The sequence below is a fragment of the Ambystoma mexicanum genome, chromosome 7p (genome assembly GCF_040938575.1).
Source record: "Ambystoma mexicanum isolate Mex_15411 chromosome 7p, UKY_AmexF1_1, whole genome shotgun sequence".
Classification (NCBI taxonomy): Eukaryota; Metazoa; Chordata; class Amphibia; order Caudata; family Ambystomatidae; genus Ambystoma; species Ambystoma mexicanum.
Genome location: NC_090939.1, coordinates 248503191 through 248516990, shown reverse-complemented (window position 1 = coordinate 248516990; position 13800 = coordinate 248503191). Strand labels below are relative to the sequence as shown.

Sequence of the window (13800 nt, the reverse complement as noted above, 5' to 3'; positions counted from 1 at the left end):
CAATCCTTTTTTTCATGGCTTGTATCTCTTTATAGTGCTTACGCTTCTCTCTCGAGATCACCTAATCATACGGTTTTCTATTTTTATTGTTATTATTTATGAGCATTCTAGAGAAAAAGTTGCCTATGCAGTTCATTATTTGTTTTTACTGCCACTAGCTTTTTAAAGGATATAAACTATATACTTCCTGACGAAATGATTAAGCCAGAACTTATTATAAAAACTTTGAAAAATAAAGCCATACAGTGGGATATGTGCAACAATTTAGATTCCCTGGGAAATAAGCGATTTACGGAATACTGCCTACAAGGTTTGGTAGCGTCTAAACCTAGAAGCTACATCCTTAAAGTTGCAAATATGGAACTGTCTAGATTTATTATGCTGTTAAGATTTAACCAACTCCCATGCTTGGAATATGTAGGAGGATGGACAGGAATCCCAAGGGAGAAAAGAATATGCAGGCTGTGCAAAGATGAGTTGGAAACTATTAGACACCTACTTACTAATTGTAATAAATTAACCAAGTTATACTATAGGGGATACAAAGACTTGACTAGTGACCTAAAGATGATATCAACGGATCAGTTTTGGTCAAGTATTTATATGGCCTCTGCTTTGATGTATGTAGGTGCAGCGTTTTATATTTGGAAAGAGATTTTTAAGAAATGGGAGAATGTTATAACTTCTTGAGTTACTTTATTTTGGCTCACCTAAGGAGACTGGAGACTCAGAGATCTAAATTGATCACTTGCACTACCTCACTGATTATGTAAAATGAAATTGAAATTGAGCATTTGCATTTTATCACTTAACTTGAACAAATGACCTAGACTATCATCAATGTATGCCTCTATGCACAAATGCTTTTAATACGTTTTAATATGTACCTGTTTTAATGTTTTAATGACATTATATTTGTATATTCGTATAAGTGTTTAAGGTTTTAATTAATCTATTACACTATAAATAAAAAATAAAAAAATAAATAAAAAAAGATTATCTTATTCAACTAATTCAAAATGGCTCTTTCATTTTTCACATTTTCAAAGAGATCTCCTAATTTTAAACAAGCTTCCTTGCTCCATTTCTCAAATCCCATGCCCCCCCGCTCCGGCTGATAAGTGAATGTTTCCTGTATTAGGAGTAAAGGGAGATGGAAAGGAGAGAAGGCCCGGAATCTTCGTAATTGGCTTTGGTGATTACATAAATGTATCCATTTGGAGCTCTCTGTTTCTTGGGCTACCAAGGTTGAGTACAAATACATCTGCCAGCTATTGCCTGTTCTATTGAAAGCCATTGTTTTTCAGACCATTTTATATCCATTCAGCTATTATCCTAATTTGTACTGCCAGGTAACATTTATAGAAATTAGGAATCCATTCATCTATGATTTTTCATTGACAAGAGCTCCTTTTTACTTATATTTTCTGTCACAGATTAAAGATCAGGGTTTGCCACTCTTTATGCTCTTTCTCTAGCTGTTGTATTGCATTTGCTTGGCAATGATATAGAATTTGAGGTAAAATACAAATTTTAAGCAGACATGACAAATAAAGATCCCCCTCCTATTTGTGGGGTATTTTTCAATAGCATTAGCCCTATAAAGATTTGGTGGTTTAGGTGTGATTTTAGTGTCTAGATACTTAATTGAGTGCTTTACCATTCGGAGATAGACTCTCACCTATAAAATATTCTTCATATGTTCAGGAGTTGAAAGATTGAGTATCTCCAACTTGGCGGCATTGTGTTTAAACCCTGGCACTCTCCAATTCATGTTACGTTTCTTTGGTCTCACCAATAGCAAAAATAACGGATCAGTGATCATTAAAATAATAATGTTTAGAAACAGAATAATTTTATTTTGGGAATTCTCAATTTGTATTCCTGAAATGTGCAGGTTTTTCCGGACTCTATCAAAAGTTCAACCTACAAAGGGAACAGCAGGGGGAGCAATGGGAATCCCTGACACCCCAATTCACTCCAATTCTCAAATGAGGATGTGCATGACTAACTGTCTTTTTTCTCTTTAATTGATTAATCATTTGTATTATTTATAAACATGTGTTCTTTATTCGGTCCTTTATTTAAAAGAAATGTTTTTTTCAATACATTTATAAACAGAAATATGCTAGATGTGTTGACTCATCCTTCCGTCTTCCCACAGTCAATTAAATTAGTACCAATGAGTTCAAACCAACCAAGTGTACGATTAAAAAAAAAACAATGGTATTAATAAGAAAATTGTTATCCATACCTTTTTCTGTTCTCTTAGTGAATCTCATTGCTGATGCATACAATCTGGTGAAATGGGAGACAAAAAACTTTGCCAACCATGTTTTTAACTAAAATGAAATGTGATCTATTTTAATGAAATGTACCGTGCATTTATGACTTTCACTTCCTTTAATCAATAATTTCACCTTATATTTATTTCCCCAATTTATCAGCGGTTAGCAATGGATCCGCGCTGTAAAGGAATGCCTTTATCTAGTTTTCTACTGAAGCCTATGCAGCGGGTAACAAGGTACCCATTAATAATAAAAAATGTAAGTACCTTGCTCAAAGCATTCAACGTTTTAGGACATAAATGTTTGTTTTATTTCTGTTTGGAATGCTTATTTTTTTTAACAAATTTGATCAGCCAATGTAAATAACTTGTTTTTGTTAGATTGTCTATTATAGTATACTAGTATCTGGTGTATCACACGACGATCTAACACTCGTTTTGCCCTTTTTCTCTCAGTGTCTCGCTCTCTAAGAGTGAGAGGCACGTTGTCAGGTGCATGTTTGCTGGAGCTACCCCAGTTGTTGCTCTCAGATGCGCAACCAAAACAAAAAGCATTTCTTGAAGTGGGGCTATGTTTGTTTTTTTGTGTGTGCAAAGCAGTTGTCAAAAAAGGAAATTATTTAACTGTCAAGATTGTAAACCGTTGCTTTTTAACTTGTTTCAGTGTTCATTTCAAATGATCACTTCCAGTATGTCTGTACCTTATAATAAGAATGTTACGCCGGTCTTAGTGAGAAAGCACATTACCAAAACCTAGAACAACCACATTACTTCTTTCCTGCTATGATTTTATCATTCCAAGATGGACAGTCTGGTACTATATTAGTCTTTCAAAATACCCCCATGAGAAAAGAGAAGGGGAGAAATGACACCAGTGAGAGTTCCACCCTGCATTTTGGGAACATAAAAATGACCACTGACCGTTATCTTTGACAAATATATCTGTGATAAATGGGCTGTATTCTTCAATCACTATGTACGTAATGCACTTTGTGCCTGCTGCTCATTTCGTTTTATCTCCACACTCACACTAGCGTTAAAATGTCAGCAATTGGATATGACAATAGAATGCTTGCAACATCAGTCACTTATTTGAGGTTCAGGGGTAGTCGAGACTCAAGGCAAGGATTGCTGTGCACATGCTATGCTCCGAAAGCACTGACATCCTAAGAGTGTTATACATATATTCAAGGAAACAACTTTAATTGCAGGGACGTTAAGGTGAGAACTTAACGCAACAAAACCCCAGAAATTCAGCTTAAGCTACCTTAACTTCCTGCCCCCTGTTGCGCATCCTATGACCGCAATGATTACATCACAGATGACATCACTAATTACATTATAACAGTAACTGGCATTAAGCATGGCCTTAAGCCATGATCACTGTGCATGCCAAATATAGTTTAACACATGAATGGGTACTAGTCATGGCCTTCAGTTATGGACCGTGGTCACAACCTTCACCCATGTGCACTGAATATTTTAAAACACTAACAGGCTACCGACAATAGATGTTGACCTTTACCAGTGGATACCGCTTTCTAACATATAAATGGTCCACTTGCCATGGCCTTTGACCTTGAGCAGTTTGTACATCTTTTGGCCATGTCCACTGTATATTTTAAAATAATAAAATGCAACTGTGTATTATACAACACTAACCAGCCACTAGCTATGGGCTTTTGCCGTGCCCACTGTATATTATATATACTAACCAGCCACTAACCATGGTCTTCAACACAATACTAGCCAGTGGCCATGGCCTTTGCTGTGCCGACTGTATATTCTAACATATTAATGGGCACTAGCCATGGCCACTGACTACAGCGTTCAACGTTGCCCACTTTATATTTTAAAACAGTGATGGGCTACTAGGCATGGCTTTTAATCATGCACATTGGTATTTTTTAACACTAACCAACCACTAGCTATGGCCTTTGGTGCTGGCTAGTGGCCACAGCCTTTGTCATGGTCAAGTCCATGGCCTAAATTGTTATATAAATAATCAAAGTTTTCATGAGCTACCTTATAAATGTTATGTCTAATTCCTTTATTGATGTAATCAGTTAAATACAATGTAATTAGTGGTGTACCCAGTGATTGCATCAGTGATGTGATTTGTAATGTCGTCATTGTTCTCATACAACATGTTATTAGTGATGTCATCAGTGATGTGATCTGTGATGTCATCATTGTGGTCATAGGCTGTGCAACAGGGGGTGCCTTAGCTGAATTTCAGGGGTTTTGTTGCGTTAAGTTCTCAGCTTAACGTCCCTGCAACTAAAGGTTTTTCCTTGAATTTCAAGGGTTTTGTTATTCTATACATGTTTAGATCGCTTTCAGACTACAAGCATGGTCTTTGGCCATGGTCAGGGGGCACGGCTTTTGGCAGTGCCCACTGTCCATTTTAAAACGCTACCAGACCACTAGCCATAGCCGAACACTACCAAACCACTTGCCATGGCCTTTGGCCATGGTCGGTTGGCACGGCCACTCTATATTTTAAAATACGTACAACCGATCGCTCAAAGACGTTTCACAATCAAAAACTGATTTTGTCCTGTTTTGACAGGGGTATTGTTATATATAAAAGATTGCAGGCTTTGAGAACTCACAACGTTTATAGGCAATGCTCAGTGAGATAAAATTATTTGGCATGGACCACACACTTTGGTTAAGCAGCATGCTTAACCCCTTGTTTTATGGTCAGTCTCTTGGTGACTGTTGTGATACATTGCACGACCTCAACTAAACATATTTAAGCAGCACGGAAACAGGAAACAAATGACCAGCTGCAAGAATAACATATGCCCAGGTACTTTGTGCACCCATTGTCGAAAATCAAAAACTGTCACCCATGAATATGCGCACAGTAAGTGAACATACATCTTAAAGTGAAATATACAAATGTAGTTGATTTTACCTTCCCTTAGAAGAAAGTGCGCAAGGCAAAATAGCTTTGGACTTTTTAAAAAAGTAATGAACGCTAGAAAATTAACCTGAGAGAGGAAATCTTCAAATAAATATGCTGGCAAAGTATAAAAGGTGCTCACTTTTCAACCCCATCAATCTGTTTTGAAATAATCCCTGGTAAACAAAATCCCACTACGAAACAAGTGGTTGTGGTCTTGTGGGTAAGTATCTACTCTGGGAACATGATAACCTGAGTAGCGTCCTGGTAGCCAAATACTTGAGCAAGCTTGCCAACCTTAAAAAAATAACAAGGGGTTGCATCCGCCCGCTGAAAAAAAGTTACGGTGTCCACCCACATGTGTCCTTTACTGGTGCTCTGAAAAAAAATCCACAATCGGGGGGAAAATAACTGCAACAGTGTTTTGCAAACTCTCTTGCCACATCGTGGCCAAATACTCATGACTTACTTGCCCTCTCATCATTTCCCCTCTTCATCCCCATGTCTGGCTTTCAATAATACTGTGCCTTATAAAGCTAACTTAAAAAGTACACATACCATAGTGTGTGGATGCCATGTGTTATGAGAGATTTAAAACTAAAAAAAAACACACTACATTCGGGACTGTGGACTTTCTCCTAACCATGCAGTAACCGGGACCGACCCTGCTTAGTTTCAAAGCAAGGAAGGATCCAGACTCCTTAAGCCATGTTTCTCTAAGTGGTCTTGTAAGGTAGGCTTGTTTATTAGGCAACATGGCCTTAGGGGGCTGGCCCCTTCCTTGCTTTGAAGCTAAGCAGGGTTTGTACCAGGTACTGCTGGGATGGGAAACCCACTGTTGCTGTAAAAATATATATTTTCTTGTATTAGTGACTGGGAGACTACAAATACCAGAATGCAATTTAGCAAAAGGCAGAAAATTGTCTCTGAGTGCAAAACTTTCAAGCACTGACAGTAGCACCGATTTAAAACCTGACCCTACCTAGCTTCAAAGCAGGACTGACCTTGCTATGCTTCAAAGCAAGAAAAGGGATAGCCTGTTTCTCTAAGTGGTCTTGTAACTTTGACACATTTATCGGGCAACATGGCCTGAGGAGGCTGACCCTTCCTTCCTTTTTTTTTATTCTAACAGGGTCTGTCCTGGTTACTGCATGGATGGGAGACCTGGATGCCAATCGTGTCACTGATCTTTCAACCCCGACGTCACTATAGCTGTAAAAATATCTTTTAAAAAAAAATGCAACCACGGGTACGGTACTGATCTACACATACTCTCGGCTATCTGTAGTCCTTTATAGAGTCGAATATACCCGCAATTATCGGAAAAACCACCCAAAAAATGCTTTCCTGCACCCCTCATCTGTGCCAGCTCTCCCCACTCCCCAGATGGCCTCCTCACCTCCCCTTGTGAAAACAAAATCAAAACATCGAGGCTGAGTACCCCAAAAGGAAATACACCGAACACGGGTTACAAAGGAACATACAAAGTACTTTATTTTATACTGAATCCAGTTACAGAAACAGAGCAAAATCAGATAGCTATCGGCCCTGAGTACAGCACAACGAACTCCAGCGTGGTTCAGTGTGTTCAGTGAGAGACGTTGTACATTAGAATGCATTCGCTTTTTATACACTTGGTGGGCACGATGTCCAGCCCCACTTCGGGTTAATATTCCACTTAATACATCACCGATCTAGGGTTCGTGCCAAGTCTCGAACAACCGCATATAACTGGTTTGCCTTTAATACATGTATCAACAAGCCTATGCAATAACTGTGTATTCTAAGATTTTCCATGCAGGCCTTCTCAAACATTAATACAATGTAGTTAAACAAGTGTTCTACGTTCAGTATTTGAATACATTGTTTCAACATATGCTCGTGGATTAGTTTAATTGCACGAGTAATCCTTTTACACACAGGTCAACGAAGGACAAGGTCTCAGTTCACAACCTCAACAAGTGGCCTGCAGGCAAGTTACATATTAGCTATGTACAGAGGTCAAGACGGCCATGTTGTATTTTGGAATGACATCGTCCACCATTTTAACTCACAGGGTGACTTTTACAAAGCGAATCCTAAAATGGCGCATTGGCCTAAAATGGCGGCTTACATTGATTTAAGGTCAGGACCTTGCAACACGGATTCTTTCGCAAGCGACTTTCGAGCAGCTTGGCGTAGGCCAATATACATATATTTATTGCAATAGGAGGCGCGATATAATTTCTCTTTTGACAAACCCTCCTTTTGGCCTATGCCAAGTGCTAAAACTACTTTGGGATCTCCTTGCAAATAATTCCATGCATCATCGCCCATGCACCCTGAATCACTGTCTGAAATATCTATTGCCATTAGGTCATTTGCTAAAATTTCTTTCAACACATATTCTTTGGAAGTTTTATCCGGGGCATACGCTTTATGTCCTATCGAACCTATCGCTTGTGCGCAACATCCCCCTAGCATTGAACACATACCAGGTAGACACTGAATACAGCAACAAAGAAACAACAGGATTCCCAAAATAATTAACAAGACCGAAAGTACCTTCCAACCCCAAGATCGCAAGAAGTCCCAGAACCAAGCGCTTAGATCCCAGTTTCCCTCGGGAACATGCACTTCGGAACTAAGGATGTGCAGATTCTGTATTGCCTTGAAGGTAGTTGGGGAGGAATTTGGTACGAAAACACAGCAAGCGGACCCCACTAATTAACACACTCCACCACGCTCAGCCAGAATGACATCTAATGACATTCGGTTTTGAAGTGCTACTAATCTTATCGCCTTTTGTTCTAACGTCATATTATAGAGTATGTCCGTGGGCCGGTTGATGGTTCTCTCCAGTACTCTCGCTAGTTTTCTGATATCTTCTGAATTCGTTATCTGCCCCCAAAATGGCACAACTGATTTAGCTATATCTCCCAAGATTTGTGCTGGGGTGTCACCATTCTCGTCCTGCCGTGGACGAGCCTTTGAAACTTCTCTTGTACTAGCTATAAACACCCCAGGTAACAGGATCCCTAAATAACAGGTTCCCTGCCAATCCCTGGGCAATCATGGGAATGGTACGTTACAGCAGACAACGTAGACAGGTTCGCCTACATACAAAGGTCTGTTTTCCCCAGTCAAATTTGCAACGTTGGCACAACCTAGAAAATTTCCCATTGACTGGGTTCCATTCCTCTGTATGCAAAAAGAAACTGAATCGGGGCTATGGTTAACAGTGTAAGAAGGAGGCATGGCATCCTTATTGCCTATTGGAGCCATCTTAAAGGAAATCAAAGATTGGAAAGGACGAGACAGTCTATCAGAAGGCCTAATAGAAGCAACATTCGGTTTACTCCTGTTTGCGAAAAGCGAGCATCCCAGGGGAGTTAAAACACGTTTCTCAAAACTTTTCAAATTGGTGCCATCAAAGTTCCCTGAGATGCTATCATTCCACCGGCCAAAGAACAGTGCTCTAAGAGAAGCATAGCAAGCAGTTGTCAAAGGTAAAGGATGAATATACCAACCTAGCCCCTTATCCCCGTGTTGCGGTAAATGTGAGCAGACCCAACAGTTAGATTTATTAAAAATGGCATGTGTAGCATTCATGATAAACAGTAGAGTGTTATTGTGGTACCTTTGTCTGTGCTGAGAATCCCTAGGGGATAGAGTATGCAAATGTACAAAGGGAGTAGGAACAATAGGTGTACTTTCAGTAGGCAACAAAAGTTCTAAAGAATGAGTCTCCTCAAGGTACCACAATCCTAAGGCAGCGACTATTAAAAACCCAAATATCATTATAAAATTACAGCGATACATTTTTGGGACCCAGGCATTTTGTCCATTGTCCCGGTTGGTCACCCCCTTATTTACAAGTCCCATACTAGCGGTAGCGGTAGCAGGCATTGTAGTCTTCAAACGGATACTCCAAAGTCCGTTGCTGGCAACCTCACGGTCGAGCGACTTCTTAGTCCTTCCACAACCCTAGCCAACAGAATCCCCTTTCTCACATTTGGGCAAAAACAAGCCCTTGAAGAGCGAAGGAATGATCCTTTTCCTCTTCAAATGCACAGCCGAACCATGCCGCAAGTCTATCAGATGCACAGCAAAACCGTGCCGTAAGTCTATCAGATGCACAGCAAAACCGTGCCGTAAGTCTATTTTCTTGGACGTAGATTGTACCTTACTTTTCCTGGTACTGATTGATCCAGAAACAATATGTCGTCACTTCCTGCTGGAAGCAACGTGTCGGAAGCAAGTGAAGGTGGCGAATTTGAAATAGCAGTTTCCGGATGCAAAACTTTTGGAGAGTGTGGAGACAAAATGGCAGCTTCCCCAAGCCTCACGGGCTCAGAGAGATTCTCCGACACACTCTCAGTGCTACTTACTGCTTTGGGATCATTGGTTGCAGTATCAGCGAGGGGTTCTGTTTCTTCTGTAACGTGTGGCACAGGGTGAGGACGTTTCTTGACATGGGACGTGTGTATCCAGTTCTTTCTCCCAGCGACCCGCACCGCTGTCTGAGTGACCAACAGGACTTGGAATGGCCCATGCCAGCGAGGCGCAAGGCAGGAGAAGCGCTCGAACGATTTGACGAGCACTCAGCTTCCAGGCCGTATGCTGTGGCCCGGGCCCTCGTATCGCACAGGTAAAGCTTCTAGTACCTGGTGATAAATCAAATACAGGTTTTTAGTCAACTGGCTACAATAACCTAAAAGTAATACATTTTCAACATTTCTCAATGAATTGCATTTAGTAAGGTTCCAAATATTGGCAGGTCTCCCCATTACCACCTCAAATGGAAAGAGCCCAGTCTTAGTTTGAGGGGTTGTATGCATGGATAACAACACGATCGGTAAGGCGTCCGGCCATTTTAGTTTGGTGCCGGCACACGTCTTAGCGAGCTTGTTCTTAATGATACCGTTGTGTCTTTCTACTAGTCCGGCGCTCTGAGCATGTCTGGCCGAATGGAACCGTTTGTCAATTCGTAATGCCGTACATATCTGCAGAATTACAGCAGCGACAAAATGTGGACCATTGTCTGACCAGATAACTATTGGTAGCCCGAACTGCGGGAAGTATTCCCTTAACATGATTTTTGCAGTAGTAATAGCTGTAGCATATTTAACAGGGAAAGCCTCAACCCATTTACTAAAAGCTTAGATAACCACCAGAAAATATTTTTTTATTATCACATCGTTCCATTTCAATAAAGTCAAAATGGATCAAAATGGATCACTTCGAAGGGGACAGAGGGTGGCCCAAAACTTCCCCTTGGAGTTACTGTCCCCTTTCCCACATTGTGTTATAGGCAAATCATGCAATCCTGGACGTAGCGCTGGGCAATTTTTGAAATTTTGTCATTTACCCAAACTTTCTCTAACATTTTTGTCATCTTCTGGGCACATACATGCATAGGACCATGGGCCATGATGACCATCATCATTACATACGCGTCAGGGAGTAGCCATTTCCCTTCCACTATATCCACCCAACACCCGTCGTCATCAAGTTTCCCCAAGCCTTCAGCCCACCTTTTGGATTCTTCTAACTTGGCATCAGCTTGGATATCCCGTACAGACCCAACACCCTCATCCATTGCATAAGCATTTACAGTCTCCCTTGAAGCATACATCTCCGTAAGGAGATCGATAGCAGTTTGTCTAGCTATCTGATCAGCGAAAGCATTCCCTTTCCCTATATCATCTGTAATCTTTCGATGTGCTGCACATTTCATAACTGCTAACTGAGTAGGGAGCGCAAGCGCTGAGAGTAGTTGTACTATTAGGGAGCCATGTTGGATTTCGGTGCCATGTGAAGTTAGGAACCCTCTCTCTGACCAAAGTCTCCCAAAGTTGTGAACCACCCCAAAGGCATACTGACTATCAGTATATATATTTACTACAAGCCCTTCGGAAAGTTCACAGGCTCGGGTCAATGCTATAATCTCTGCGGCCTGCGCAGAATTATGCGTGTTTCCACAACCGTGCTTAATGTAGTGATCGCATAAGCAGCTGTGGATGTACCATCCGGAAGTTTGAAGCAGGAGCCATCACAAAACAGCTCTCCTTGCGGATTATCCAAAGGAGTATCTTTCAAATCAATTCTACCCTTTGTCTCTTGTTCGGTCGTATACAAACAATCATGTGGCACTTCATCGCCGCAAGTAGTATCTTGCGGGAAAGGTAGGAGTTCAGCCGGATTAAGAACACAACAGCTCTTAATTTGAATGTGAGGAGCAAACAAGATCAATTCGTATCTTGTCAACCGTGCAGAAGTGAGGTGTTGCGTTTGAGTTCGGTTCAAAAGAACATCTACAGAGTGAGGCACCATCAGGGTTAGATCATGGCCTAGGACCATTCCTTCACACTGGTTTACAGACGCAGCAGCAGCAGCGACAGCTCGCAAACATCTTGGCAAAGCGCATGCTACAGGATCAAGGGCGGAAGAAAAGTAACCGCACGGCCTATTCTTCCCTCCATGTTCCTGCGTTAATACAGCCAAAGCACATCCACCACATTCATGCACAAACAACACAAAGGCCTTTTCATAGTTTGGTGTGCCCAAAACTGGTGCAGAGCATAATGCAGTCTTAAGCAAGTCAAACGATTGCTGGTGTTCCTCGTTCCATGGCAATGGCGAAGAAATGCCCTTCTTCGTCAAAGCCAACATCGGTTTGATCACTAGTGAAAAATTTGGGATCCACAACCTACAGTAAGAAGCCATACCTATCAAGGCTTCCTTCTGTGTATTTGTGACAGACATGCCAGAAATGTGTTTTATTCTTTCAGGTGTCAATCTTCTTCCCTCTTTTGACAGGAGATAGCCTAAATAGGCGACCTCCTGACAACAATATTGAAATTTTTTAAGCGAAGCTTTGTGACCATGCTTAGCTAGATGGATAAGCAATAACACAGTGCCCTCCTTACAGGCACTCTCAGAGTTAGCAGCTAAAAGCAAATAATCAACGTACTGAAGCAAAGTACAGGTAGAGGGCCATTCAAGGGTATCAAGTTGTTCTTTCAAAGCCCTGCTATAAATGCTAGGACTCTCTGTGTACCCTTGAGGTGCACGAGTAAATGTGAACGAGCGTCCCCCTAAGGTGAACGCGAACAAGTATCTACTATCCTTGTGTATAGGAATACTAAAGAAAGCATTCTTTAGATCCACCACACTAAAGTAAGTAGCTGTAGCTGGAATCATGGTTAGGATTGTCGTTACATCAGGCACAATTGGAAATTGTAGAGCCACGACTTTATTAATGGCACGTAAATCAATTCTGAAACGGAATGGAATTGCATTATCGCCTTTTTTGTACACGGGTAAAATCGGACTATTACAGGTTCAATCTGTAAAACACTGACATCAATGTCGTCGACAGCCCACAAGCTCTCTGGTACATTAATGAATTCTGGAGGCAAAGGTCTAGTTAAGAATTGCGAGACAGAAAATTGCTATGGTGAAATCGTCAAGCGCACTCCATCAGAAGAACAATAAATCACTGCATTTAATTCTTTTAACAGATTCAACCCCAGCAAGTTCTCTCCACAATTCGAAGTCAACAGAAATGGACAGTGGTCCATAAAGGGACCCAAAGAAATAGGTACCGGCAAAGAAACCGGACAAACAACTGGTGTGCCAGAAAACCCTACAGAAACATTGGTTTGCCCTGACAGTAGAATGTTTGGAACCCGTGAATGATCAATGGAACACTTCTGTGCTCCAGTGTCTATCAAAAACTGATGTTTCCTATTTCCCACCACCATTTCAACGCAGGGACCTTTCTGATTGACGGGAATAGGTGTAGGTTCCAAACCCTGCTTCGGGCAATCCTAGCAAAACAGAATGCCATCAAAAGGAAGCTCTTCAGATAAATATGCAGCGGAAGGATGATCAAATATGTTCCTGGTGTCCACACTCGAAGTCTGATTGTCCTGCGAGAAAGGTTGCTGAGGGTCCTGTGCAAACTGACCTCTACCAGAGCCCCCCACAGCCGGGCGACCTCTGGATCGTCTACCCATATTTCCAAATGTATTATTTGACCTTTTTTGAAGGACGGGGCATTGTGCTCGCCAATGACCCTCTCAACGACAATAAGCGCACTGGTTAATGTTCACAGAACCCAAGGGTACATTCCCCTGCGGGACATACTGACCTCTAACCTGAGAACTACCCCCTCTGGGGCCTCTAACAATTTTCTGCAATAGCACTTTAGTTTTCAAATCAACTTTTCGTTTTTCAACCCTATCTTTTTCATTATTGACACGGTTCTCATAGTACTGAGCCATGTGCAGTACTTCTGATTGTGATTTCGCCTGCCAAGCGCTCTCAGAAGACGTAATTTGTGACTGGATGTCAGGCAGCAATCCACGCACAAATTTGTCCACAAACAACCTTTTCCCAGACTCTGTGCCTAGGTCTTGCCCACTGAAATCCGAGAATACCTGTTCGAACCGATTAAAGAACTCGGTAGCACCCTCAGACTTTCCTTGGACACAGGCCGTAAGTTTGTCCCATATAATTCTTTTTTCTGGAATTATAGTTTTTAATTTTGCAATAATTCTATCAGGCAAAGTTAGTATCACCTGAGGCGGTCTTTCATCAGCTGGCCTTTCTCCAT

The 13800-nt window shown here is 41.3% G+C and overlaps 1 protein-coding gene across 3 annotated transcripts in view; it reads left to right on the top strand.

Annotated features, from left to right (window-relative positions):
• The window catches only part of ITSN1 (intersectin 1), a 3188156-nt gene that overhangs the window by 3032592 nt on the left and 141764 nt on the right, over nucleotides 1–13800 (top strand). For all 3 annotated transcript variants that reach the window (XM_069636218.1, XM_069636217.1, XM_069636220.1), the window contains one exon: nucleotides 2448–2546. In XM_069636218.1, the coding sequence (XP_069492319.1) occupies nucleotides 2448–2546 (99 nt within the window). The remainder of the gene's footprint in view (nucleotides 1–2447; nucleotides 2547–13800) is intronic.